Raw genomic sequence first — 27,996 nt, forward strand, 5'->3', positions numbered from 1 at the left:
GAGCGCAGGAGGCCCCCTGCCCACTGCCCAGGAGTCCAGCCAAGGCCAAGGCGATGGGGGGCAGGGCGAAAGCAGCCCTGGGGCCCCACCCCAGCCCTTCCCTGTCCTTGATGAACCCGAGGCAGAAAGAAGCCAGCGGGTCCCCACCAGCCGGGCCAGGACCTGCAGTTGGCTTTTCCCAGAGACCCCCTCCTCTACCTCCTGTTCCCTCCAAAGGACCCTCCCCAGGGGCCTCCTGTCCACTCGGATCCCCCCACCGTCTCTCCAAGACCCAGGCTACCACCAGACAGGGAAGCCGGTTGCCTCTAAAGTCCCGGGTGGTGCCCCAGGGTCCTCTCCTGCAAGTGGAAGGGCCTCTCGGGCGCCTCTAGAATGGGGGGTGCGGGGACACGGGGTGAGAGGTAGGGTGGGGTGGGGAGCTGTCCCCCAAAGGGCCCGCGCAGAACCGCGGGGACTACTGCACCCTCGACACCCTACGAGGCCGCCTGCCTCGGGTTCTCGTCGCCGGCTGGCGCCAGCCGCCTACGCCCCTGGTTTGGCTCCGCCCCAGCGGGAGGCTGGCGGGAGTCCCGGGGGCCGGTGCGCTGCGGGAGGCGGCCGCGAGGGGCGCTGCGGGGGCCGCGGTTAAAGGCCGGGCACGGGGGCGCGCGCTCAGAGGGAGCCGGGCCGCCGGGGCCGCCGCCGCCGCTGCTGCCGCCGCCGCTGCCGCCGCCGCTGCCGCCGCCGCTCGCCCCCGCTCCCCGCGGCTGACAGGAACCCGGTCGCCGGGCCCCCGCCCCGGACCCCAGCCCGGAACCTGGGCTCGGCGCCGGGAGCGCGCGCGGGCGGGCGGGCCGGGGACGACATGGGGAAATTCCAGTCCAAGCACGGTGAGATGCGGGGCGGCGGGCAGTCGGGCGGGCGGGCGGGCGCGCGCCGGGCACTCACTGTCCCTTCCCTCTCCCCGCGCCCTCCGGCCGCGCCGCAGCCGCTGCAGCCTTCAAGCGGAGAGAGAGCCCCGAAGGTGAGCGCGCGGGGCGGCGGCCAGGGCGCGCGACTGCCACCGGGGCTGGGACCCGAGCACAGAGCGCGACGCGCTTTCTGCCGTCGAGGCCGGGTGGGGTGGGGTGGGCGGGGGCGGGAACCTTGCCTTGGGGCCTCCGGGAGCGCACACGTTTCCCCGCCCCAGACCGCGACCCCGGTCCCCCTCCGGAGCCCCGCGCCCCAGGCCGCGCGGCGAGGGGTGGGCGCGCCTGGCGGCGGGGCATCGTCCAGGCGCAGCTCCCGCGGGCTTACCGGGCGTCTCCTTCCCTCCTCGGCGCCCCGTTTCCCGCGCGTCCGCCCACGGGGCCGCAGGGGACAGCTTCGTGGTGTCTGCGTACCTGGGTGGCCGCAGAGGCACGGAGGAGGCGGAGCGGCGGGGCTGCGTGGAGCATGGCACAAGGGACAAGCAGGTAGGCGTGGTGGGCCCGGCGGCCCCGCCGGGGCCAGGGGACCTGAGTAGCAAAGTTGTGCCCTCTGACCCGGACCCAGGACCCCAGGACAGAGAAGGCGAGGGCCCCGATGGCTCAGCGAGAGTGCCTCGTGCTGGGCCAGACGGCCCCTCCCTCTGGGGGAGGGGATGTGGCGCGAGGCCTCGCTCTCCCAGGCCGGAGGAGTGGGGGCAGGGCTGGGGAATGACCTGCTGTAGGATCAGTGTACCGCACAGCAGTGGCGGCCACAGCGTTAAAGGCCACCGTGCTGCCCATCTGCCGTGTGGGTGACCGCAGGCCTGCGGGGATGCTCACGGGAAAGCCCAGGGACACCCGGGCTGCAGGTGCTGTCAGGGGTTGCAGGGGTCCCACTCAGGACCCAGCGCTCCTGAGAGTGGATTTGGAAGGGTGTTCCATCCAGGCCTGGGGCACCAGAGGGGCCTTGGGCAAACCAGACTGCACACGTTCACCAGGGAGGAGAAAGAGGCCGGTGGATGGTCTCGGGCATTAGTGTGGACTGGAGTTGGGTAGGTGGCCGTGCCAGACGACTGAGACCCCCTCCTCGACCACTGCTTGTTCCCCTCAGAGTCCCCTGCAGACAGAGTGCAGCAGCTCACGGGCACGTCAGCTCTCCTTTTGGAAAGACACTTTTCTGGCCGGTTGATAAATGAAAAGTTCTGAGTGTATTTGTAAACACTTGTGTGGCCTCATCCCGAGAAGGGGCCCAGATACGCCCTGAGATCAAACACACAGTAGAGTTACGATTCCTGTTTCTGGGAGTGAAATTTGAATCCCATGCCTGTGAAGGTAGGAACTCCAGTTTACAGTGTTTGCTGGGCACTCATAGGAAGGTTGCGTGGACATGTGCTCCTGGGCACCAGGGGGCTGCCCCAGCTGGTCTCTGTCTGTCCTTTGGTCTTATTTAGTTTGCCTGGGCAGGTGGGTGTTGATAACGGGACGGTGTTTCCTTCCCACTTGGTCCTCCTGTGTGTAGGGGGCGGCAGGTAGTCCAGAGCGGTGAAGGGCGTGTCCACCAGCTAACCCTGTCCTGCCAGCCACCCGGCGGGGCCGTCGTCAGCTCAGGACGTGGACAATACAGCACAGCAGGTCCCACATGCAGGCGGTGTTCGTCCCGGGCTGCGGGCTACGGAGATGGAAAACAAAATGCTTCCACTCTGGCCACGGGTTATAGTGCCAGGTTATGGTGGTTTCTTAGACCAACGGATTCCATGCTCTCGGGACGTTCTTGAAAGAACAGTGTGGGGTTTGGCTTGGGTTGTTCCCTTGTTATTTTGTTCTCAGCTGTGGTCTGAATGTTTGTGTCCCCCCAAAAATTCATGTGTTGAAACCTAACACCCCCGTGTGATAGATTCAGAGGATGGCCTTTTTGGAGGTGATTAGACCCCGAGGGCAGAGTCCTCACGATGGGATCAGTGCCCATATGAGAGCCCCAGAGCACTACGCGGCGTTACAGGCGGAAGGCCAAGTCTGCCGGCCCCTCGGTCTTGGACGTCCAGCCTCCAAGACTGTGAGCAATGAATTTCTGTTGTTTATAAGCCACTGGTCTGTGGTGTGTTGTCGCCGCAGCCCGAAGGTACTGCGACAGCCTCATTTCATGACGCCACGACATAGGAAGAAAAGAATCGCAGAATAAGGGATGGGCCTTTAAATGTAATACATTTGATCTTTTCTCGCCTTTTCCCATCTTGCCTCATTTGGCCATGGGGCTGTGAGCCATGCTGGGAGTTTAGACCCCCCCCCGGCCCAGGTGCTCAGGTATCTCGCTGCCGCACCGCCGACCCCCGTCGCCGGGCACCTCCACTCCTGCCTCTGCCCGGAAGTTGCTCTGTCGGGGGACATTGGGGTGTCAGGTCCTACGTTCCTCCTGTTTCCTGTCCTTCCCCTTGTGTGGTGTCCAGAGCCCCGTCACCGTCCCTGCCCTCCCAGACGATGTCCCAAGGAAGGCCAGCCTGACTGTGTAGTGCCCCCAGAACACCTGAGTGGGGTCAGCGAGGGGACACGTCCTCCTGTGCTTCCACGCAGGTCAATCCTGGTGCGCCGTGTTGCCACAAGAACTGTCCCAAATGACCTCGTGGAAATTAAGTGCACGTCCACCACCTAACTGTCACCTGCCCTCACTCACCATCCCCCGCCAAAAAATAAAGGAAATGAGGTTGATTTTGCCCACCAGTGAGCCGTGCTGGCTCCTGGTGCCTGCGTAGTGCACGTCTAATAAGGTCTCTGATAACTGTTAGTGTTTTCGGGCAGGTAGATGCCTGCTTCACGGTCTAGAGTGGTCCTCCTCCTTGATTCTGAGAGACGCTGCCTCACTTCGTTGCCACGGGCCCCCAGGGGCCTGGGGCTGCGCAGGTGCCGGCCAGTGACGCGGGACGTTGGCAAGAGCAGCACAGAGGACGCAGCAGTGGCTGACTGAGGCTGCACGTGTGTTACGGTCAGGAGGAGAGACGGCGGTCACAGCGCCAGCGCTTGACTGTGCTGTTCCAGAGGTGGGGCTGGCGGAGGTCAGGGCGAGGCCCTGTGGGGGTATGGCTGCCCCTCCCGGGCACGCGCTCACTCGCCATCTGCCCGTCTGATTTCTCCATGCTCCCTGCGGGGCGGGAAGAGTCCAGAAGACAAGAATCACCACTAACAACTGGAACTTTGTTGTGACTCAAACACAGATTTCTATTGAGTAAGCGCAAGAAAGGGAATTCCAGCGGCTCCAGAGGCGTGGGAGCGCCCCGAGGCTTCTGGTTGCCCCCCTGTCCCCCGCCCCCGTCCCCAGTCGCCGTGGAGCCATGGTGTGCGGTGTAAACCACACGTTACGGGGCTGTGTCCTGTCCTGTGGATGCCAGGGCTCCTCCTCAGCTGTCAGGCTGCAGCCACGTGGAAGGAGTGGCCTGGGTGGACAGGTGGTGGCGCTGTAGCCACTGTGCAGCTCCACAGGCTGACCCCTGGTCTTCCATGACCCGTGCTCTGGGGACGCGTGATCTGTGGAGTCCTGGCCTGTGTGGGGCGTCTGGGCATCACTCCAGGACCAGCCAGGGGGGCTTGGCTTTCTCTCACGGGCCCTGTTTCTGCCCTTGGATGTGGCCTGGCCGTGTGCGAGGCCAGCACAGGTGTGCACGCAAGCCTGGGGGCTCCTCTGGATTGGGGGGGCACCAGCCACAGGCCTGAGGGCCCAGACCTCACAGATCGGCAGGGAATCCCCCCAAGGTCGGGCGGTGTCAGTGTCCCTCACCCCGCCCAAGCTTCCGGAACTGCAGATGGCCTCCCTGGACCGCGCTTGGCCTACGGATGAGCCAGGTGGTCCTGACTGATGCACCTCTGGGGAGCCGCTGGGCTGGGGACCCTGGAACCACAAGGCCGCTTTGTGGGAAATGCCTGGAGGGGGAGGGGAGGATGGGGCGGCCTGAGGACCCCGGGAGGGAGCCAGCTGCTCTGTGTCCAGTGGTGAGTGGCTCACGTGTGCCTCTTCCTCACCTGGAAACCTGGGTGGGTGCTGTCTGCAGGCGGGCCTCCCGGCGGGGAAGGGGAGCCACCGTGCCCACCTGGCTGTCCTCGGGGTCGGGGGCTGCAGGAGGTTGGGGTCGTTTGTGGGCCTGCAGCCAATGGCATCTGACGGCCAGTAGGCGCCGAGGGCACGCGGACGGGCCAGATGCCATGCACGTGGCACCCACCCCAACCAGGTGCCCAGGGAGGGCTTGAGGGCAGAGCGTGTGCCTGCCTCGCATGTGCTCTGGCATCCTTACGTGGTTGGCAAGGACTCTGGGATGTGGACCCGGCGAGGCTGCGGCCGGTGCCCCGACCTCAGGGCCCGGGTGGTGGATGGTGTTAGCCGTGGCAGGGCCGGCGGGCAGAGGCTGTGCCCCAGGGCAGGACAGTTGTGGACGCAGACACCGCCCTCGGGGTGCTGGTCTTTTGAGAAGCCCCCAGCTTCGGTGGGAGACGTGGCATTTGCCTGCCTGCCCTGGGGACACGTTGGCACGTGACACTGACCCACCATTCTCACGTGTGCCCTTGGGGGCAGCCCCAGAGAAGCCCCATGTGCAGGCCAGGGATGGTGGTCGGACGGAGGACGGGGAAGTTCATGGAGCGCCCCAGCTCAGGGACACTGCTTTGAGAGGAGGAGCCTGCAGGACGGCAGGGGGTCTCGAGCAGCCCAGTTGGCTGCTGGGTGAGCAGGAACATCAACTTTGCAGGAGTGAAAGCAGAGACCCGCCGTCACCCTGCTCTCCTCAGGACGTGACAGGCCACCGTGGGAGAACGTGGTGCCACATCCAAGCAGCACCTGTCCCTTATCTCGCCTTCATTCTCCTTTGTGGAGAAGTAGTTAAATGAATGACTTAGAGGAGTTTTGTTGAAGTCTTGCCTGTTATCTTTTCTTTGAAAATCCATGCCAGTTTGCAGTCTTCAGAAATCAGCCCTCAGCCCTGGTAGCCGTCTGGCCAAACTGTCAGCTTTTAAAGGGGGGGTGAGCGCAGACCCAGATGCAGTGGGAAACCCAGAGTGTCGGCGTGGCCCTGGCCCCTGACCCGGCAATGCTGCGCGACCGACTCGGAGCTCTGCTGAGGAGTGGGCCAGGCCCTTATAGCCTTGACGCTGTGGGGTTCGCGGTGAGATTAGGGCCATGAGCGCCAGCGAGTAGATCCTCTCCTGGGCACTGTGACCCCGCTGTGTGTGCCGAAACAGACTAATCTCTCATTTGAGCCACAAAGTGACCAACAAGATCTGTAGTTTAGTTTCATGTCCCTTGTTGGCAGCACCTGGTTCTTCAGCCGCCGTCACCTGGGCGGCCAGCGCTTGCTGGCAGGGCAGCACGGCCGTGGCTCAGCCAGTCCGCAGACCCTCCCTGGGTGGGGAGGAGGTGGACGGTGCTGCCCCGCCCCTCTGACCTGCCTCTCCAGGGGTCAGGAGTTAGGTCACGGGTCCCCGTTCCCCGGGCCGGGCCGCACAGCAGGAGGTGAGCGGCGGGCGAGACAGCGAAGCTTCACCTGCCGCTCCCCATCTCTCCCCACCGCTCCCTGTCGCTCCCCATCGCTCATCATCGCTCACCATCGATCCCCCTCACTCCCCGTCACCCTCATCTCTCCCCATCGCTCCCCATCTCTCCCCCTCGCTCCGCGTCTGTCTGCATCTCTCCCCGTCTTTCCCCGTCTCTACGCATCTCTCCCCGTCTCTCCGCGTCTCTCCGCATCTCTCCCCATCTCTCCCCTTCTCTCCTCGTCTCTCCCCATCTCTCCCCTTCTCTCCCCATCGCTCCCCATCGCTCCCCATCTCTCCCCCTCGCTCCCCGTCTGTCTGCGTCTCTCCCCGTCTTTCCCCGTCTCTCCGCATCTCTCCCCGTCTCTCCGCGTCTCTCCGCGTCTCTCCCCATCTCTCCCCTTCTCTCCCCGTCGCTCCCCGTTGCTTGCGCTACTGCCTGAGCCATCCCCCACCCCCGTCCGTGGAAAAATTGTCTTCCACCCCACCAGCCCCTGATGCCAAACAGGTTGGGGACCGCTGGGTTAGGCCGTCTCTTCCTCTGGAGGTGAGACATCGAGGCCACCCATGTCCCCTGTTCTCCCTCCCACCGTATGGCCAGGGGGCAGCCAGCCAGGCAGCCCCAGCAAGGTTGTCACAGAAACACTGACCGCAGGTGACGACTGGGAGCCCCGTGACGTGGCCCTTTTGAAATGTGGGTGGCTCCCCCCCACCCCCAAGCCTTCCTCTATCCCGTTGTCCGCGGGAGGCAGCCTGCGTGGTGGCCTCATTGCCACCCAGACCCCGCTCTGGGCCTGGTGCTGCCCGCCTGTCACTTGCCCTCAAGTCTCTGGGCCACAGCCTGTGCTGAATGGCGCGAGGCTACGTGCCTCTGCTTGGGTCCTACGAGGAGAGATGAAGCGAGGGACGTGAGGAGAGCAGGACGGGAGCGGGCGCTGGTGCCGCGGGGCAGGGGCTGTGGTGGACGGCAGCCCACCTGTGGTCAGTAAGCGTGACGGGCCCGAGCTTCCTGCCTTTCACCCCAGGGCCCTGTGAGCTGCGCCCGCAGGTCAGCAGCCCCCCGAGAGACTGGGTGCTCCAGGCGGGCCTGGGAGGCATGGGGTCGTGGTGGCCCCTTCCTCTCCTTCTCCCTGAAGAGGGGAGGCCTGTGGCTGCCATCCCCAGTCCCCGGTCCCCGGAGCGGAGGCTCGGCTTCAGAGCAGCGGTTCGGTCCCGGCCAGGCACGGCCCATCTCCTGAGTTTGTCCTGCGCTGGGTTCAAGGGGAGCTGCCTGCTGGGTTGCTGCATGTCGCTGCCCCGGGCCTCGGCCCCTCCTGGGTGTGAAGTGGAGCCTCTCCCAGGTTGACCCTGCATCAGACAGTTGCTGGCTTTGGAAGAAAACGCCTGTGTCGAATGGAAGCCCTTGAGAAGGATGCCGCGGCCGGAAGCAGGCCTGGCGTGCGGGTCACTGCAGCGCCGCCGGGTTGGTGACCAGCCCCCAGGAGTGCGCGGCGGGCCTGCCCTCCCCACGGGGCCCAGACGCCTGCGGCCCTTTCTACCCAGCAAGGTGCCCTCTGGACGGCTACATGTGTGGAGCGAGGGGCTGACAGCATCGCAGCAGGAACCCTGGCTGCTGGGAGGGGAGGAGGGTGCCCGGCCGAGTATGGGTTTCCTGGGGCAGCCGTAACAAAGCCTCATGGACAGATGGACAGGCGGACGGATGGGGCGGCTTAAATGACGGACTGCTTGTCTCCATCCCGGAGGTAGAGGGTCCAGGTGTCCACAGGCCACTTTCCACCAGGGCCTCGCTCCCCTGCCTGGAGGCACCGCCCCGTGTCCTCCCAGGGTCACCCCCCTGAGACGTGACAGTCTCTTCGTCAGGACACAGGCTGTGGGATCCGGGTCCGCCCCCGTGACCTCATCTTACCAGAGGGCCTCTGTGGCGACCCCACCTCCGCACACGGTCACCTTCTCAGGAATTGGGGTGCGGTGCGGCCCTAATGGGCCTGAGGCTTTCCTTGGCTCAGGACCGGCTCTATGCCCTGCATGTCCACCCTCCACGTGCACCCCGTGCAGGCCCCGCCGCTGCTCTGACAGCCGACACTCAGCCAGCTTTCTGGGCTCTGCCGTCCCGACCAGGCCGGCGGCTTGAGTCCCTGTGCTGGTGTATCTCTGGGGCGGGGTCTCCTGGGGACAGAGGCCCAAGGGGGGCCTGGGCCTCGCACAGGGGAGGCTCCCGTGGCCATGCTGACCAAACGGTCATCCGCCCTCGTGCGGCGGCTGCCTTTGCACCCCCGCTGGGAGCTGCACGGGCGTTGCTGCCCCGGGTCCCCCGGAAGGGCTTCGGGGAAGTGGGGCCTGGGGGAGGGGACCGCGTGCCTGCCTTTCTGGTTCCTGCCTCCAGAGCTGAGGTCTGTAATCCTCCTGTTGTCGTGCTTGGAGGAGGGTGGATATTTCTACGCTGGTTCCACGGCCTCCCTTTAACAGCTCTTGTAAAAGAGCCTCCTCTATTCTGTGGAGAAGAAACCCTTGAAATGCGCCTCCCTCCCTGAGCACTGATTTCCTTTCCCTGCAACTAGGAGGCAAAGACTCTCTAGGAGGGCCGGGTCCTGGGGTGTCTCACAGCCCACCGTGGGGGTCTGTCTGCAGCTCCCGGTCTCACCCCCTCTGCTCTCTTCTCCCCCCACCCCTTCCCATCTCCCCCTCCCCCCCCTTCTTTGGGCTGTAGGAGGTTGGCGACCCTATCCAGAGGCCAGTGGACCCTGACATCCTGGGGCACGTTGCATCCTGGCCTGAGGGCCATCTGCCCCTCAGATCTTTCTCCCCCAGGAGGACGGAGCCGTCCCTGCCTGGGGGTTTGCAGACGCCCACGTGTACACCCTAAACCCACGAGGTGCTGGCCCACTGCCCTGGCGTCCCTGGATCCTCAGGTGAGGGTTGGGCAGACCCCAGACCTCACCGGGAGGCGTTGGGAATTCTTCCTGAGGGAGGCTGGACCCGTGATCTTACCTGTGGTCAGCAGGCACTGGGGCATCTGACCGTGGACCTTTCCGGATTTCTAGGTCTTTGATGGCTAAAAGCACACGTTGGGAATGCCTTAAAGTTAAATATTTTAAAATAGTTATGTAGAAGAGAAGCCTTGGGCTCCCTTCGTGGGTCTCCTGGGGTGGCCGTGACAAAGTACCACCAACTGGCCGGCCTAAAATGACAGACGTTTACTCTCTCACCGTTCTGGAGGTCAGAACTCGGACACTGAGCTGTCCCAGGGCTGCGTTCCCTCTGCAGGCCCTGCGGGGGGTCCTCCCTGCCTCTTCCAGCTTCTGGGGGCTCCAGGCCCGTGAGAATGTAGTCTAACGCCGCAGATTCCTACGTGGGCGCGAAAGGGATTCCGGCACTTTCTTTCCGCGAGCTGGTCGGGAAGAGGCCCTGCACCACGCGGCCCGCAGGCCCGTCCTGGGCACCTGGTTTCTGTGTTCAGGGCTCGTGGCCTGTGCCCTTTCCTCCTCGGCATGCGCCCCTCGGTGGCCCCTCTGGCCCTTTGGCAGCAACAGGCCAAACGTCTGTGTTGGCCTCTCCCCGGCCCGGGAGCACCTGTCCGGCTGACGCTGGAACGTCCACTCCCCACAGCCTGGGCAGAGCTCCTGGTGCACCCCTGGGCCTGCGTCCACAGCCTGGCCTGCTTGGGACAGCCCTGTGGTCCCCGGGCCCTCAGTCTCTGGCATCCCCATCGCTCAGCAGATCTGCCAGCCCCCCGGTCGGCCTGGAGTCGAGAACTGCCCATGTGGGCCGCCTGCTGGGCCTCTGCGCCAGCCAACTGTCCACACACGGCCAGGTAGGCACGTCCCTCCGCCCAGAGCCGCCTGCTGCCCCTTGGAGCCTGTGCCGACCGACTCCCGCCTGCCACCCCGGCCACCCTCGTGTCCGGTCTGCTGGGTTTCACGTGTTGCTCCGGCCCCTGGGACTTTTGCTCAGTCCTTGGCCTGGGCCCTGCCGTGGACGTCTGACCTGTCCGGGGGGCCTCAGGCTGCCTACTAGGACTGTCCGCCTTGCCTGTTTCAGACCCCTGCCCTTCTACCTGCCCAACTGAGTCATCTTCCCAGCACTGGCCAGCCGGAGCTGGGTCACTGAGGTCCCAAGGGTCCCGGGCTGGGGAAGCCCCGCTGGGGGGCCAGAGTCCAGCTGGCGACCTCTGTGACCTCGGCCGATCACCGCATCTCCACCTGGGCGTGGGGGTGGGATTTGGGTGCTCCCAACCGGCGCTGGATGTGGTCTGTATCCACGCCGCCCACAGCGGTCACTGCCGGCCACGCTGGTGCCTGGAGTGTGGCGAGTGACAGGGGAGCTGGATTTCTAACGTTTCATTCATAAATTTAAATGTAAGTAGGCACATGTGGCTGTGGCTGCCACGTGGACAGCACAGCTCCAGAAAGCTCCATTTGATGTCTGCTAAGCCCCGGGGCCCCTCCCCCTGCAGCTGCAGTCTGGAAAGTGCAGAGCCCCAGTGAGCTTGGCGGGTCTCACGTATTTCAAGGAACTGTCAACGGCCAGTGTCCGCAGGCATAGGCAAATCCCTGCTCATTTTTGAACATGCTGGAGGTTTGGGTTTTCAAATTGGCCGGAATCCTTTTAGATGTAAGAAAGCAAGGCAGATCGTTAGCACCAGGGGTTCAGTAGTTTTTGTTTGGTGAGCATGTAATGCACCTAAATGTACAAACGTGCAAATGGGGGAGAGGACCGTCGGAGACGCACACCTTGGCTCGGAAAGGAGGATAAAACGAAGTTCAGGAACATTGACCCCCCTCCGTCCCTCGCTGGGGCCGTGAGGAGGGAGAAGGCCGTCCTTGGTGGCCTCAGATCCAGATGATACGCCGCGGTCTGCTTCTAACCCACAGAACCCTCTCCCCAAAGGGGTGTCAGCAGAGCAGCAGAAGCGGTGAGGAATCCGTCTCGCACCACAAATTAAATTGGCGGGGACGCTACCGAGGGCCCTGCTTTATAATCCATGGTGGAGCTGCCGAGGGGCCCACGGGAGAGACCACGGGTGGGCACGGCCGTGCAGCGATCGTCCGTGTCACGGCTCTTCCCACACCCTCACGTAAACGCACCCACGAAGTCAGAGGTGCTGGAGTTTGTGGGTGAGGAAGGAGGACAGTGAAAGGATATCTTGGAAGAGGAAGTCTGGGGTCCAGACTCCACTGGCATCAGTGTCCACGGCTGTCGAGTACACGGAACCCTCCTGGGCTGCCCGGGCAGCAGGCGGAGGACGGCAGGCTCAGGGTTCCTTCATGGGACGGACCCCCTGCCTCTGCAGCTGGTGTTCGTCTGGGTGTTTCTGAGTCACATGGGGATCCCAGGTGACTGTAAAGGGCGAGCAGAGGGTGCTAGGGTGTCTGTATGGTGGGGACAGCTCCTCCAGGGGTACTGAAGTGCCTGGGATGGAGGACCCCATGCCCACCCATGAGCCCGGGACACCCGCTCCTCCTCTGAGCCTTCTTGAGGAAAACCTGGAGAAGGGCTGTGAGGCAAGAGCGGGTCTCCTGCACTCGGGGTTCTTCCCATGCTCCCCAGAGTCTCCCAAACCACGCGGCTGCCCTGGGCCCGGCGTCGCTTCTGAGACGAGATCATCGTTTAACAAAGACGCTTTTCAAAGGAAGAAATGCAGGTGGCCAACAGGCACACGAAAAGGTGCTCAGTAGCGCTAATCATCACGGAAATGCAGATCAAAACCACAAGATGTCACCTCCCACCTGTCAGGATGGCCACCATCGAAAAGAGAAGAGATAGCAAGTGTTGACGAGGGAGTGGAGAAAAGGGAACCCCCGTGCACTGCTGGTGGGAATGAAAATTGGCGCAGCCCCTGTGGAGAACAGTGTGGAGTTTCCTCAAGAAGTTAAAAACAGAACTACCATGTGATCCAGCAATCCCACTCCTGGGTATGTATTCCAAAGAAAGCAAAAACACTAACTCAGAAAGATAACATATGCAGCCCCACGTTCACTGCAGCACTGTTCACGATAGCCGAGACACGGAAGCCACCTAAACGTCCGTTGATGGATGAATGGATAAAGAAGATGTGGTGTGTATATACACTGGAATATTATTCAGCAATAAAGAAGAAAATCTTGCCCAAAACATGGACGGGCCTTGAGAGCATTATGCGAAGTGAAGTAAGTCAGGCAGAGAAAGACGAACGCCATGTGATCTCTCATATGAGGACCAGAAATATGCAGATATGTGTATAAACCAAACTCATACATACAGAGACGAGAGCTCTGGTTGCCGGGGCTGGGGGTGAGGGTAGGAGGAATGGTTGAAGGAGGGCTTAGACAAGGCAAGTGCAGGTCTCCTCAAAACACTTTCTGTCTTTCACGGGTGGGGTCTCAACTCCGTTGCTTGAAGGGTGGGTTTTGGTTCCTGTGTGTAGAATTGGGGAGCGGGGCGCTGGGCTCCGTCGGCTCTGACGCACGGGGGCCGGAAGCAGCCTCAGAGCCACGAGGAGGTGCTTCCACCTGACACCACACAGGTGCTGCCAAAGAGAGGAAAACCCTGATCACTCTCAGAGCTCGGCCCTGGGGCTCCGGAGCCGTGACCAAGTACAAGCCATTAGCATCTCCAGCCTGTTTTATCTCTGCTGCGGGCCCTGGCATCACTCGTGGACACGTGGGGCCTTCTAAACTGAAAACACAAGTGCATGGGGTTCTTTTCCACTTCGGAGTTGATCTTCCTTTGAAATAGGAGACACGAGCCTTAAATATGAATGAAAGAGAACGAGAAGCCCAGTGGTTTTTCCAGAGGAAGATGGATGTGGGTCTGCAGCCCAAACCCAGTGGTGTTAAACGCCGTCTGAACGGGAGCGCTGGAGGGCACGGTGGTTCAGGCACGTGGGGGACGAGGGTCTTGTTGGTATTTTGCGTGTTGTGACCTCTGCGGCCAGGAAGCTTGGAGGGCAACAGTAGGCGCTGGAAGGGTGATCGCCCGCGATCTTCCGTGTTCTGTGAAGTTACTCGTTGTTAGCTCTGGATACGGAAACAGGAGCAGGCACGACCGGGAGGAAATCCGGTCTGCAGGTTTGTTGCGAAATGATTTAGTGTTAAACAAAAAACAGAATTGCAGGGTGCCGAGAACTGAAATCACTGAAGATGTTTTTGGCATGTTTTATGGCCACTTCTCAATTATCTGGGGTAGAGATTATGTGTGTGGGTGTGTGTGTGCCTGCATATACATATGTGGAGGTACGTGTGCATCTATGTGTGTGTACGCGTGCATGTATGTGTTTTCATGCATATGTATATGTGTGTACATGCACGTGTATACATCTGTATACATATGCAGGGTGTGTGTGTGTGTGTGTGTGTGTGTATATGTATCTTCTCACTGATCCTCCTCTTATTATGTTTTCCTTGCACAAGTCTTAGGGTGGAGTTATTTCCCCAGCAGGTGGCCTGGGTGCCCCTACGCCCCACTGTAACTTATCCACAGCCGTGGGCTGTGGACTGGCTCCTGGGCTGAGTCCCCCGGGGGGCGTGTTTTCAGGCTTTCCTGCCACACGTGTGCCAGCCGTTCTCCAGTGGGGTAAGGTGACCTCACCCAGGAAGCAGGTTACGGCTGTGCGGGCACGTGAGGTCTGTAGGCATTTATTTTAGGAGACCCTTTGATTCTCAAACGACTGAGTTTCTAGACCTCCAGTTCCAAATGTGGTTATTACCCAGCCTGGTTAAACGGCGCTAATGCAGGGGCACCGATGGGCAAATCTAGAAATGCCCCTCGGCTCCTGAAGTGCGGTTGTAACTTGGAAAGCAAGACACTGAAGGCCTCTGTGGTTGTGGGCAAGCCCCATACCGCCCCTCCCCTGAGGCCCCGCTGTCCTTAACTTTCGCTTTGAAATCAGGAGCTCACAGCCACAGCCGCTGTGGCCCCTCGAGTGGAGACCCTCCGTGGCGTCGCCGCACCTGAGTAGGAATTACTAAGCCCCAGAACTGCGTCGTCACATCTGAAACTGTTCCGCCACTGAAGCCGAGACTCCCACCGCCTGGCGTTTCCAGACAGACGCGCTGGCCCGGCGCCTTCCAGCCAGTTCTGCCCAGGCTGCCTCGGTCTCCCTTGCGGGTGTTTCTGAGATGTGTGCCCACCAGGCCTTCAGGCAGCGGGGTGGGCAGACCCCCTCTGCCCTCCATTCTCTCCCGCCTGAGGCCACTGTCCCCCCTCCTCCCGCTGTCCCACCCTGCCTCCTTCCCCGTCCACTCTGCTGTACCCCTGACCTTTGACTCTGGGGCGTCTCCCCCGCCCAGCGCCCCAGCCCTTGGGGTTTCTGCCTTTGCCTTCTCCCGCATGGCCCAGTTCTGTCCAGTGCATGGTGAGCCCAGGCCTCCCCACTTCTCACCCCACACCAATCCCGCCACATCCGGCGTCCTGACAGCCCCGAGCTGGAGCCCGGCTTCCTCTCCGGTCCCCCCACTTGGCCCAGGTCGCCCTTGCCTAGATGTCACATCACCCCCGCCCCTTGCCCAGCCCCAGGCTCCTCCCAAACTGCCCCGAAGTAGCCTTGGTCGCCTTGGTCACTGAAGTAGCACAAGCCCGCTGGGCACGTCCCCTGCGGACCCCGGCCCCTCTCTGAGCCCCGCGAGCCCCTGGCTGCCTGTGATGCTCCGGCCCCGCATCTCCACCCTCTGCCACGACCGGGTCCCCATCCCGGTCCCCAGCGGGCCGCGCAGCGCCCGGGGCTGTCGTTTGCAGGATTAACCACGGGTGGAGCTGCCGTCCAGGGCGGTTGCGGCTGTCCTCGTGGCTTCTGGGGAGCCAGCTCCCTGGCAGTGCTGACCGCAGAGCCGACGTCGTTGTGGCTCTGACGGCCCCTTCCAGCCGTCCCCAGGGCCCTCCGCACGTGCCGCTTCAGAGCTACCTGCTTCACCTGCACAGGGCGGGGAGGTAAGGCCAGGCTCTGTCTCTGATGATCAGAAACCCTGCTGGACTGATCGACATTCCACGAGGGCCGACAGCCCACGCGGGGGGCCGGTGTGAGCCAGGGCCGGGGTGGAGAGCCCGTGGGGCAGCCAGGCGGTGTGGCTGGCCAGGTGCCCTGCGTCGCTGGGAGGGGCTCGCTGGGGTGGTAGGCGCAGCAGGAGCGATCGTCTGGTTTCCGAACAGGCGGGAGCGCGTGGTGAACAGCACCTTCGGGATGGTACCTGTGACCCTGGGCGTGGGCCCCGCAGGCCCCGGACCCCAGGCGTCCTCCTGGCATTGAGGCCACCCTCCCCTGAGGGAGCTGGGGAGCACCAAGGCTGTCCTACCAGGAGCCATTTGCTCTGGAGGGCGCCCCCAGCTGGCCTGCTAGGTCCCCCTCCTCCCCGCGGCCCTCCCGCTGCTCCCCCCGGGGGAGCCCCTCCCCTCCCCTCCCCCTCCTTTCCCCTCCCCCATCTCTCCTCCTCTCTCTGACTTCTGGTGTTGTTCTCCTCCCCCTGCTTGGACTCCCATCCACACTGGGCCCCCCTCCTACCCACCCCTGTAGACATCTCATCTCGGGACTCCGGAATTCACCCAGTCCAGGCTCTCAGAAGCGGCCTTGAACTTACATCCCATGGGACTGTATTTCCAGACCCCAAGATGCTCTATGGGCTTTAGCTCCTGAGCTGCAGGGGGGCTGCAAACTCCTCTGAGTGGATCACCCTGTATTTTTACTGTTCCAAGATCAGCGGTGGGACCAGAGCCGTTCCTGGGGGTGGGTGCGTGCAGCCCGGCTCTTGCAGGGGGACCGTCTGGGTTCTTGAGACAGCAACGTGTCCTTGGACCCTCCGCAGAAAGGAAATTGGACTCAACACACAGAGCTAGTTTTCCGTCCTCTGGGGAAAACTGGTTCTCAGAAACGCAGGCCTAGCGCCCCCTCGGAGTCTAAAGAATCCACTGTGGGAGCAGACGCGGCTCTCAGTCTGCCCTCACGGTTTGCGCTGTGACCCTGGCTTTGGACCCTGGCGGGGCTGCGGTCTCCCCACCCCTGAGGCCGGAGGAGGGGCCTGGTCGCAGCTGGGTTTCTGGCCAGTGTGCTTCCCTGTCTGTCCCCTGTTTCAGGAGAAGGCCCTGTGGTGAGTGTGTGCGTGGGCAGTCACTCTGCACCCCGGCCTCGCGTCACTGGGAGGAAAGCCGAGGCCGCGCGGTCGGCGGCTGGTTCAGGATTCTCAGCCTCTCGGCTTCCGGACGGTGCCGGGCTTATTCTCATCCCAGGGCCCACGACTATTACCTTATATGGAAGACGGGTCTCTGCAGATGTCATTAAACTCAGGATCTAGAGATGAGAGATGGTGCTGGTGGTCCAAACTGCCACCAGGTGTATCTCTGTAAGAGGAAGGAGGGGGGCAGGGGTGCTGACCCAGAACGGAAGATGCACCCAGGAGAGGCCGCGTGGCCACAGAGCGGAGGTTGGCAGGATGCGGCCACAAACCCAGAGACGCTGGGGCCCCCGGGAGCTGGGAGAGGCAGGAGGGACCCTCCCTGGGGCCTCCGGGGGAGCTCCCTGCCACACTTATGGCCCCAGAACTGGGAAGGGCTACATTTCTCTGTTTTAAGCCACCCAGCTGGTGGCCATTTACGGCCGCCCCAGGACACTGACACACTGTCCTCCGGGCCCTGTGACCCTTGACAGCTCCTGTTTATTGAAGCCCAAATCCCCCAGACCCCCGCGCTAAGCCCTGGTGAAGAATCTGGGTTGAATCAACCTGGCTTTTTGAAGGAAACACAGTGCAGGGTCATCTGTTTGGAAAAGAGGAGACACCTGCCCTTCCTGGAGCAAAACAAGGCCTGAACTAACCCCAAGGGCTGCTGCCTGGAAGGGCCTTGAGTTTTCCCAGCAGCATTGGCGGGGGGTGGTGGCGGAAGGCCGGGATGTGAGCCCCCGCCCGCCCCGAGGCTTGTCAGCTGCCGAGGACTTGCCACAGGCCCGCGGCCATGCCAGGATCCCGGGTGGACCGGGTTCAGAAGCCAAGCAGCCTGGTGGACTCCGGGCACCCCTCACAGCCGACTGCAGGGAAGCAGATTCTCATGCAGGTGGGTGGCCACAGGAAGGGGCGGCCGGGCCAGAGTGGCCGGGGAGCTGGGCTGCAGGATCGACCAGGAGGTCCCCCTGGGGCCTCGAGTTTGCAGCGGATTGTAAGGTCCTTCCAGGATGCCCAGCATGTTCGCCAAGAGCAGTTTCTAACCAGACCCTTTAACAGGCCGATGAAGAAGCAGGTTTGTAAAGGCCATCTCTTCACACGCTCCGCCCAGTTCACGGCTCCATGGGAAGAGCAGAAACTCCGGCGGCACCAATTCCCTCGGGGATCTTCCCGGGAGTCAGTGGGCGGAGAGCCTCTGCTCCATCAAGAGTGTGGGGTTTCCAAGGAAAACAGGCGGCCCCAAAAACCCGGGAACATGTTTCCTAAGGTTGCAGAGCCACTGAATTTTGAAGGAATATGTGAATGTTGACATTTGGAAAGCGGACGGTGTTCAGGAGGTGATCGTTTACGTCACCAAAGGTTTCTCCTTTTCAATCAGCCAGACATCCCCACATCCCCTTGAACAGGAGCCCATCTCCTGCCCCGCAACCAGGCTCGCATGAGGGGTGGACGGCCTAGCGTTGACAGCTCTGGTGGATGGAGGGGGCACCCTGGCCGTGGGAATGTGCGGCCAGACCTCTTGGCTTTTTCACGGGAAGCCAGGGTCTGAGCTTTTAGGTGGTATGTCCCAACACCTGTGTGCCTGTAGGCCTCACCTGGGCAGATGGGCTGTCCTGGGCCTTTCAGCAGGACCTGGCCAGGCCAAGGGCCGCTTGCTGGGAAGGACCGGGAATTCCGTTTTGTGCCGTGGCTCATGGAGCAGATGTCCTTGGGAGTCTGAGCTCAGGACAGAGGTACAGCAGGGTACGTGGCCTCTGGGGGCTGTGGCCCATGGTCCTGGTGGGCTCCCCCGAGAGCCCCTGCGGGTGAGAGGGGCACGGATGGGACCATGGGGACCCTGCAGCAAAGGCCGTGGCCACCTGACGTTGACGTCCAAAGAAGGACAGGGAGAATAAAGCATCAGGATGCATGGGCCCTGGTGCCGTCCCAGGGGGCCAGCAGAGCGCCTGGCGAAAGGAGGGCCCAGCGGATGCCGGAGAGTGAACGCAGGGGCGAGGGGGGAGCTGCCCCTGCCTGGTGCCCCAGGGGGTTGGCAGGGGCTCAGGCCCCGCATGGATCGTAGAGCATGGTGATCTTGTAGGCCCTGCTGGCTGATGTGGGAGTCCCGGGGCCGCATGGGGATGGAGCCCGTCACCAGGAGAGTCAGGAGGTGGTTGGTGCCGAGGACCATCCAGTCAGGTGGGGAAGCGGGAAGCGGGAAGGTGGGGGCCGGACCGGAAAGCGAGGTGAGGGTGGAGGATTCTGTATGCAGGAGGCCGGGGCTCCTCTGGGGGCGCAAAGGGGAGCGAGGGGGGAGGTTGACGCTGGGGAAGGGCCTGCAGCCGGGGCTCAGAGCAAGGGGGGTGCATGCCAGAATGGGAGGGGCATCCCAGGAGGGGTGGGGTTGGACCGCCCTGGGGAAGGCGCTGCGGCGGAAGCGGGGCCCTTGAGCGGGGCCATCAGAAATGGGGCGTCTGTGTGCACCCCGGTCGCGCTTGAGGGCCCTGGTTTCCGGGCCACTTAAGTGGTCGCCCTGCGGGGAGTGGCCGCGCATCTGGTCAGCAGCCCTGCGGGAGGTTTTATATGTTGCAATTAAAGCCCTTGGCCCTTGTATTGAGCCAAAGCGGTGAAGATTAAAGGGCATTTTGGTGCAACCAGGACGGATGTGAAGGCACCCGTCGCGGGGAGAAGCGCGGTTACGTTCCCTGCAGCGCTTTCTGTCCCTTGATCGCCGTGCGTCACATCGCTTGTTGTCGACTCAGATCTTAAACACTGCGTGTTCTAGCATTGGGGCGTACGTGGATGAACCGTATTTCAAACGTTCTGCACGCGCAGCTGTATCAGGGAAGGAGGTCATGACGGGCTGTCGTATCCGTCCTGGCCCGTCGTGTCCTTACTGTGTCTGTGATTGTAGGGGAGCAGCTCAGGGTCCAGCCAAGGGTCTGTGCAGACCGTTTCTGTCTTGACCCTCCCCCAGCCCAAAGCATTTATCATCTTGTCTGTAACCAACACAATACGCCGAAAGCAAGTGCTCAAACTATTTTAAAACAAAAAAATGGGATGAATGTTTGAACTTGCCACTTTTTTAAGCTCACATGTAGAGGACTTGGGTGGGTCTTGTTTTTCCTTTGACCTCTCAGCCGAGCCAGGCGAGTGATGTGGAAACCCTGGCTTCCTGCCTGTCGCTCTGGCTCCTGGTGGCCGAGGCCTCCGGGCCAGCCGCTCCACCAGCCGTGCGCCCCGGCGCTTTCCCAGAAGTGCGTCTCGGGGCCTCAGCTGTTGCACCCCAAGACTGGCTCTTCTAGCAAGAAGTGCTATGCTCTGTTGCCAGCTGACCTGCAAGCCTCTGGCACCTGGTCCGGAAGCCACCGCTGCTCCCCACAAATGCCTGGAACCTCAGCTTCATGACTTATTTTGATTTTACAGAAAAAAATTTAACCAAAAGTCAGGTTTTCAGAAAAAGTGACTGGAAGTCATCTTAACGTCCACCCGGGAGAGAGCTCAGCCCTGTCTTTGGGCAGGAGAGGACCTTGTGAGCCTGGGCGGTGTGTGTGCAGGGCGTTCACAGGACCCCAAGGACGCTTGGAGCTATAGGCGAAGCGGGTGCTTTCGATGCCAGCTCGCTGGGTGGCCGAGGGAGTGGCGTCTTAATAGTCAGGTGACTTGACTTCTTACTGAAACAAGTTCGCTGCCCACCTGGCGCGCTCAGAGAACTATGGAAGTAGCCTTATTCTGAAGGGTGTGACGTGGAGGGGGAAGGCAGGGGATTAGGAGAGAGGAAGACGCCAGGGGCACCTGTAGGGGCTCTGGAGACAGGCGGCAGGGGTCCCCCTCCTTCCTGGGCCCAGCGACACCGGCTCCACCCCGCATCCTCCTCGAGGCTCCGTCTGGGCGGTGATGGTCCCTGCACCGTCCGCGTGCTCCCGTGACGCCCATGGCCGTCAGAGCCCCAGGCCATGTTCCCTGATGTCACGTGCGTAGGGGCCCCCAGCACAGCCGGGATCTCACCCAGAGGAGCCCGTGCTCTGTCCCTCGGCCCCGCCCTGCTGCACCCGCGTTCCTGGGGAGACCCCAAGGCCTGGGGGGGTTCCCTTCCCCACACAGAGCGGGACATCTGGGCCGGTCCTCACTGAACCCAGGGCAGCGTGTGCCCAGAACAGGAGGTGTGCGTTTGTCTCCTCGTTCCCGTGGACCCAAGTATCTTAGGGTGTGTTTGTGGTTGGTGTTTGTCATCAAGGCCTTCTTCAAAGTGATCAGTTTGAAAATCTGGGTAAAAGCATTCTAGGTGTTTTTCGTGGGTTTTGTTTTGATTTGTTCTCACAAAGAACAAGCTGGAGACACAGAGCTGTGTTTGAGGATGGCCTGTGTCCCCTCTCCTCCTGCCGACGGACACGGCCATCCCGAGGGCACTGGTGGGCCTGGCGCGAGGGCTGGGTCTGGCTGGTGGCATCAGGCCCCTAGATGAGGAACCTGGGAGCAGGCACCAGTGTCGCAGCCGCGTGGGCCGAGCCGGCACAGGGCCTTCTGCTGTTCCGGTGGTGGCCGGGGTGCCTCGGGCTGGCAGAGGCTCTGGCACTCACCGGCCAGCGCAAGGATGCCACCAGGCTGCCCCCGCAGGGCGCAGGCGTTGTGCTCCCCCGACGGTGGCCCCCCTCCCTGCCGCCCAGTTGGTCCTGCACGTGGTCCCTCCTGGCCGGGCCTGATCAGCACCCTCCGAGGCACTGGCATGGGGACACTGCTTCCCACCCCCAGTCCACCTGCGTGACAAGGCGACAGAGGGACAGTCTGGCCCAACAACACCACCACGTGGAGATGACGTCAGGCCTGTTTGGGGACAGGTCGGGGCTGGTCCCCGGCCACTGCCCGCAGCCTGAGGGGCAGCGGTCGGAACCCTTCACCGTCCCCTGCGGGGCCCCGAGCTTGTGGGGTGTCAGGCGACCTGGCGGGGCAACCCCACTGGGCCTCGTGCCGAGTTGACTCCAGCCTGGGCCTGAGCCCTTGGGAGAGATGAGGGGCCCCAAGTGACCTGGAGATGCTGCGTCAGGAGGTGTGATAGAGCCTTGGGGCCCAAGAGGGCCGTGTAGCCAAGCAGTCCTGGGGGGCCGTGTCCTCACACACATCTGAACGTTGCATCCTTGGCCGGGCTCTCAACAGCTCTGTGGCTTCAGAGTCAGAGCGGAAATGTGGGGGACAGAGACGTCCGTCTGCTCAAGAGTCACCTGGGGAAACACCGGGTCCTGGGGGCGGCGCCACGTGACCCGCCACTGGGACACTGGATGGAGCCAGGATCCGAGGCAGCTTCCCTGGCCGTGTCACCCCTTCTTCCCGTCTCTGTGCTCTGACTTTTGTGGGCTGTCTCCACGGGCCACGTGAACTTGTTCTGTAGTTTCCTGGCTGAAACACCCTTTGGATACGTTGGAAGTCTCATCCCGTTTTTCCGTAACTGGTCTTGGGATCGGCCCTGGAAGCCGGGGTCTTCTGTCTGTGCCCTCGGCCCGGCCGCCCTGGAGGAGATGCCGTCCCCCTGCAGCCCCGGCCCCTGGGTCCGTGGGTGTTTCGGGGGCAGGTCACTCGGGTTCTTGCCGGCTGTGACGGGAGGTGCTGCGTGCGGGCCAGGGAGCAGAGGGCAGGTGGCTTCTGTCCGCAGCCCAGGTTTCTGGTCTGTGCCCACCTCTCACAGCAAAGGCCAGGCCGCAGCTTCGTTCTCACTGCGGCTGCGTCCTTGGGCAAAGGCCATGTCTCTCGTGCGGGGCTCCTGTTGAAGCCCCGGCGCTCTCACGGGTGCCATGTCTCGTCCTGGAGACACTTCTCATGGAACCAGACAACATCCAGGGATGTGCGTGTGTCTTACTTTCAAAAACCTGAGGCTTAGTGAGGGTGGAGAGTTTGGTATTTCTAGACCAGGAACTCTTGGCGCCCCAGGAGGTGGGGTCTGGTTCCGGCACCCGGAGCTCATGTGGGGGTGCACACCGTCTGCCCTGTCCTCTCTCCCTGCAGGGGCTGCCTGGTGGGGACCCCAAGGAAGGACCTTTCCGGGATGACCCGTGTCCCCTAGAGGGTAAGTCCTGCTCTCCAGACCTCACTGACGCCACACCGTATCCCAGGCACCTGCCCCCAGGACACCCTGGCGATGGGGACCACCCACGCCCCACGGTCCCCGACCTATCCCACCACACCCAGGCCAGCCCTGGCTGGTCGCGGGTCCCCACCGGTGGCCGTTTGCAGGTCCAAGCCAGGTTCCCCGGTCTTAAAAGCAAAGCGTTCTGAGATGTGCTTAAAAACACATCTCACGTGGGCTCCTCCGTGGAGCAGACGACGTGGACTTCGGTCTGGGGGTTGGAGAAGCAAAAGGTGAATCTCAGGGCCTCTGCCCGTCCGCGTCCCTGGAGTCCCGCGAGCCCGTGGGTGGGGGGACAGGTTCCGCACGCGGGCGTTTCGGTGAATCCACGGGTCACCTGTGGGTGTGATGCACCGCATTAGCGTAAGGCTGTCCAAAGTGGTCTGCGTGCGAAGCATGGCCGCCCTAGTCACCGCCACACATGTGCATCTGCCGTGGAGTGGGTCCCCGTGGCGTGTGACAGGTGACCACCAGGCTTGTCCGAGGGCCGGTGCCGGGCGAGTGTCCTCAGCATTGCGTGGGCGGGGAGGCTGACCGCAGGGCTGCCTTCGGAGGGGCTCCGTGAGCCCTGCCCGGGAGCTCGGGCCCCGGGTGTCTCCTGGCAGCTGCGCGTCTCCCCGACGTGCCCGGCTCCTGTCCTGGGGAGTAAGTGAGCCTGGAGCCCAGGGAGCTCCTTGTCCGTCGGGCCCGGAGATCGGGGAGGGGGCTGCCCAGCGCACAGGCAGCCTCCCAGGCTCTGGTGTTGCGGGCTGTTGGGAACCAGACCGTGTTGCTGGGGAGGGGAAGCCAGACAGTGAGCGCAGCAACCCTCCCGGGGGCCCCACTGCAGCCAGGGAGGCAGGAGCGCGTGTCCGGCCACGGCTCACCCCGGGGAGGGCCGCCCTGGCCTCTGCTCAGGTCCCTTGATGCCACGTGTTCCAGAAGCCCAGGCCCTCAGCTCAGACCCGTCTGGAGAGGTCACAGGCCCAGCAAGGATGCGGTGGCCCCGGGGCCACACCCCCCCCCCAGCCCTGCGTCAGCCCCCGGGCCAGGCCAGGGGAGACGGGCCCATCCCACCCCTCTCGTCCCTGCAGTGGCACTGCCGCCAGAGAAGGCCGAGGGCCGAGAGGGCCCAGGACAGCTCTTCGGCACAGACGATGGAGAAAGGGCAGTGAACCGCGAGGGCCCCCGCGGGCCGGGCAAGCGGCGCCTCAACATGGACGTAGGTCTTTGCCCGGCTGCCCCTCCTGCAGGCGGCCAGCGCCGGGGGAGGGCGCGTATCGCGCTAACACGGGGTCCCTGCGCCCTGCAGCTCCCACGCAGCAGGCTCTGCTGGGTGGAGGTGTCGCCCTGCACTCGGCCAGAGCTGGCCAGTGTGGCCCCAAGTAATTCAGGGGACTTGCCCGGCACCAGTGCCAGCACCACGGAAGTGATCCAGGAGTTGACTGTGCAGACCTCTCAGCTCCCCAGCCCGCCCGGGGTGGGGGTCAGGGCCCCGGCGCGAGGACGAGGCTGACCCTGGCTGCCTGTCCCCGTCACCCCTGCAGGCGCTCCAGTGTGACGTCTCGGTGGAGGAGGACGACGGCCAGGAGTGGACGTTCACGCTCTACGGCTTCGACAACAGTGGCAAGGCCACCAGAGAGGTGACACGCTGCGTCTTGCGTCCCACGGTCCCCGGAAGGGCGCTGGCCGCAGACAGACAACGATGCCCGGGTCTCCACGATGGGGACAGGCTGAGCCCCCTCCAGGGCGGCGGGAGAGGCTGGCACCCTTCATAGGACAGGCTTGCGCGGGGTGGGAGGGGAGCCACCGCAGGACCCAGGTCACCGACAGAGCCGGCTGGAGTCCGTGTCCCCTCCCGCACCCGGCCGCTGTCTGTGCAGTTCCCGGCAGAGCCCTGCACGCCTGTCTCGGCCCCGGCCAGCAGCCCCTCCCCTCCGCAGGGTGGTGAGGGCCCCAGGGGCGCCCCCGGCGCTCTGCTCTGCTGGCTTGTGTGTCCCGGAGGGCAAAGTGCCTCTTGGAAGGGAGCAGGCGTGCGGGATGACTGAGATAAGCGTTCGAGTTAAAAGCAGAATCCGATAGTTTATCTGACTGCGAAGTCCTTTGAACATAGATTCGGTTTGAAATTTAAAAGGTCGGAAAGATGTGATCCCAGCAGGGCTGCTGGCTCAGGTCGCGTGGTGCATTCAATTTAGCTGGGCTCCGCTGGGATGCCGAGTGAATCAATCAGGCGGGCAGCCTGCAGGTGGCAGCAGGCAGTGTGGGTTGGGCGGTCCTCCCCCCTGTCTGCCTGTGTCCGTGACGTCCATGCCCGCCCTCAGGACATGTCCAGCCTGATGCACACCATCTACGAGGTTGTCGATGCTTCGGTCAACCACTCCTCGGGCAGAAGCAAGACCCTCCGAGTGAAGCTGACCGTCAGCCCTGAGCCCTCCAGCAAGAGGAAGGAAGGTCCCCCCGCCAGCCAGGGTGAGGGCCTGGGCTCCTGGGCTGCAGCAGCTCCCTGCTCAGGTGCCCTGAAGACCCTGCTTACACGTCAGCCCACCCCTCCTCGCAGGCAGGCTTCCTGCACCCCCTGCCCCCACACTGCATCTCCCCAGAGCTCCCACTCACCCTGCTGGGGGGTGTTAACTGTGTCTACTGTTCAGTGCCCCCATCACAGAAAAAATCTCTATGGCCTCCTGAACATGGAAAGCGGGGCCTGGCACCTGGCGAGGGCTTGAAGCTGTTTGTTCAGTGAAAGAATGAGTGCATGGGTGCCTGAGTGAGTGAGCGAACGAGTGAGTGAGAGGACGAGTGCCCACCTGCCTCTTTCAGACCGGGAGCCCACGCGATGCAGGATGGAGGGGGAGCTCCCCGAGGACCCCAGGGTGGCCGACAAGAGGCTGTCCACGCACATCAGGTGAGGGGCTGGCGTCCAGCTCTGCCCTCCTGAGATGCGAGCAGCCCAGCCACACTCCTGCGTCCCACAGGCCTCAGGGGCTGTCCCCTTGGGGTGGCCCGCCAGGACGGGCACCTGGGCACAAAGGCCTGGATGCGGCCAGGGAGCCCCGGTCCCTCCCTGCCATCGGGTGGGCGGCCGGCACTCGGGCTGGAGCTGGGCGCTTCCAGTGTCGTCTGAGAGGCCGTGGGGCTTGAAGGGCAGCAGGCGTTCGGCCTCCAGACCCTCAGCCCAGCTGCTCCTGTGCCCTACGGCTCCACTCACTGGGGCAGCAGCCACGGAGCCCTAGCTGGCGTCCTAGGTGACGCAGAGACAGTGGAGGACACTGGGTGGGACCGTGGTCCTGGGGTCTCCTTGGGCCCCTGCTTGTCCTAGCGCCCACCCTTTGTGGGTGGGCGTGCTGCTCAGAGCATGAGAGAGCAAACCCTCGCCCCCACCACGCTCCACCAGGAGGCCTACCGCCGACCCCCACCCCTGCTCCGAGCGGGGGCCCTACTGTGTGGACGAGAGCACGGAGCGGAGGAACCACTACCTGGACCTGGCGGGAATCGAGAACTACGCATCTAAGTTTGGACCAGGTGGGTCCTGGAGACTGGGCCCCTGGCGCCAGGCCTGAGGGTTCCGGGTCCCTGCGGCGACCCCAGCTGGGGCCCCGAGTCACAGAGTGGGCCGTTCAGGTGTGCGGGCAGGACCGGGTCCGGGTGGGACGTCCCAGGCCCCGCGAGGGGTCTCACGGGTGCCGTGTCTGCAGGGTCCCCCCCGGCGCAGGCCAGGCAGGAGCCCCCAGCCAGGGCCGCGCACCCGCAGGGCCGGTCCCGCTCCCAGGAGTCGGATGCGCACGCCGTGCACCATCGCCGCTGCCTGGGGCTGGCCGAGCCCGCTCTGCTGGCCGCTGAGCCTGTGCCGCGGGCCCTGGACCTGCCGCCCCGGCCGAAGGGGCCGGAGAGGCCGTTCCTGAGGTCCCCGCAGGGCTCGGGGCGGCCGCCTGGGGCCCCCAGTGGGGGCAGGCCCGGGAGAGCCTTCAGCTTTCATCCACCGGCCCCCCAACCCCAGGCCCCGCCCCAGGACGGTCACCATGTCCCGCAGTCCCTGCCCCCACCCTACAGCCACAGGCGGTGCCGGCAGAGGGGCCGGGAGGGCCACTCGCCGCTCAAGGCCGCACCAGGCCAGCCCGCGGCGCTGGAACACGAGGCAGCGCGGGAGCTGCCACCCATGCTGCTGGGCGAGGCCTGCGCGGGGCCGGTGGTCCAGCGCCACGAGCACCACCACCACCACGAGCACCACCACCACCACGAGCACCACCACCACCCGGCCTAGCGGCCCCAACGGTACTGGGGACCCACGCGGAGGAGCCTCCTCCCTCCTCGGCGAGGAGTGTCTCACGCCAGCGGCGTCCCCGTCCCGAAGCTTTCTGTGTCATCCATAAACACATTTGTACACTTGGACACCTGCCCCTGCTCCTGTCGCGATACCAAAGCAAGGCCCACGGGGTCGAAGGGACCCTGCTCGGACGGCCTTGGCGTGTTTTCCTCTCGGAGCCCCGCTGGGGGTGCTTCTCCTGCGCGGCAGGGGGCGCGAGACTTGTCACTGGCCCCGGGGGGCCGGGGGCTTTGTGGCTCCTGTGGCTCATCCACCCTGAACTGGGGAGGGGCGGCTCAGGGGGCAGTCGCTGCTCGGGGCCGCGTGTGCGGTGGTGAGTTCCAGTGTGCGAGGCCGGCACGGATCACAGGGGAGAAGGGAAGCGGCCGGAGTCCAGAAGGGCGGAGGTGAAAGCCAAGAGGAGGGGCGGCCAGGCAGGGCCACAGGCGGTGCCGCCAGCATCCTTAGAGGACACAGACGTGGCCAGCGGGGCCAGGGAAGTGTGGGCGCCCCCGAGAACCACACACGCATGGACAGCTGGACAGGAGGTGGGCAGAAACCATTGAGTGCCGGGCACAGCCTCAGCTTTGGAAAAGCACGATTCCCTTTGGGAGGCTGGGAAGAGGGCCGCAGGCGAGCAGGAAGCCTGGGTGTCCTGGAACCTCGGCCCACGGATCCCCCCGAGGCAGGACGTGCTGCTGCTCCGTCTGAGGTGAGCAACTTGTGAATTGGTGCAGCTGGTTTTGTATTTACCTCCTTGGCACTGTTTTTAAGGATACAGCAAATGGGTGGTTGATCTGTGATTGAGTTATTCCCCAGTCATAATAAAAATACGTGCATTTTGTAACATGTCACACCTTGTTTTAAAGTGAGTTTTCAGTCGAATCGGTCTGTTCCCCTACACCAGCGTGTGGCCACGAGTGCAGACAGCTGGCCGCTCGGCCGGGACAGGCCCACGGTGCTCGGAGAGAGCATGTCCGTCGCTGTTCATACGTTTGTAGAAGTAAAATCAACGCACACACAGCTCCGCATTTATGCGCAACTCTTCCCCCACTTCACTGCTCT

General features: G+C 63.4%; 1 protein-coding gene across 1 annotated transcript; it reads left to right on the top strand.

Annotated features, from left to right (window-relative positions):
• Nucleotides 1–721: 721 nt before the first annotated feature.
• On the top strand, nucleotides 722–27,975 carry NKD2 (NKD inhibitor of WNT signaling pathway 2). Its single transcript, XM_029216543.1, has 10 exons — nucleotides 722–869; nucleotides 968–1,003; nucleotides 1,336–1,433; nucleotides 22,532–22,592; nucleotides 23,726–23,853; nucleotides 24,179–24,274; nucleotides 24,953–25,100; nucleotides 25,449–25,533; nucleotides 26,023–26,150; nucleotides 26,324–27,975. Exons 1-10 carry the CDS (start codon nucleotides 845–847, stop codon nucleotides 26,887–26,889), a joined length of 1,371 nt encoding a protein of 456 aa, XP_029072376.1. The 5' UTR covers nucleotides 722–844; the 3' UTR covers nucleotides 26,890–27,975.
• The last annotated feature ends 21 nt before the right edge of the window (nucleotides 27,976–27,996 follow it).

The sequence above is a fragment of the Monodon monoceros genome, unplaced genomic scaffold, assembly GCF_005190385.1.
Source record: "Monodon monoceros isolate NGI ecotype Baffin Bay Population unplaced genomic scaffold, NGI_Narwhal_1 Super_Scaffold_12, whole genome shotgun sequence".
Taxonomy (NCBI): Eukaryota; Metazoa; Chordata; class Mammalia; order Artiodactyla; family Monodontidae; genus Monodon; species Monodon monoceros.

Coding starts and splice junctions, on each gene's coding strand:
- NKD2 (XM_029216543.1), top strand. CDS start 845: ATGGGGAAATTCCAGTCCAAGCACG. Junction 22,593..23,725: donor TGACCCGTGTCCCCTAGAGG/GTAAGTCCTGCT, acceptor TCGTCCCTGCAG/TGGCACTGCCGCCAGAGAAG. Junction 25,534..26,022: donor AGGCTGTCCACGCACATCAG/GTGAGGGGCTGG, acceptor ACGCTCCACCAG/GAGGCCTACCGCCGACCCCC.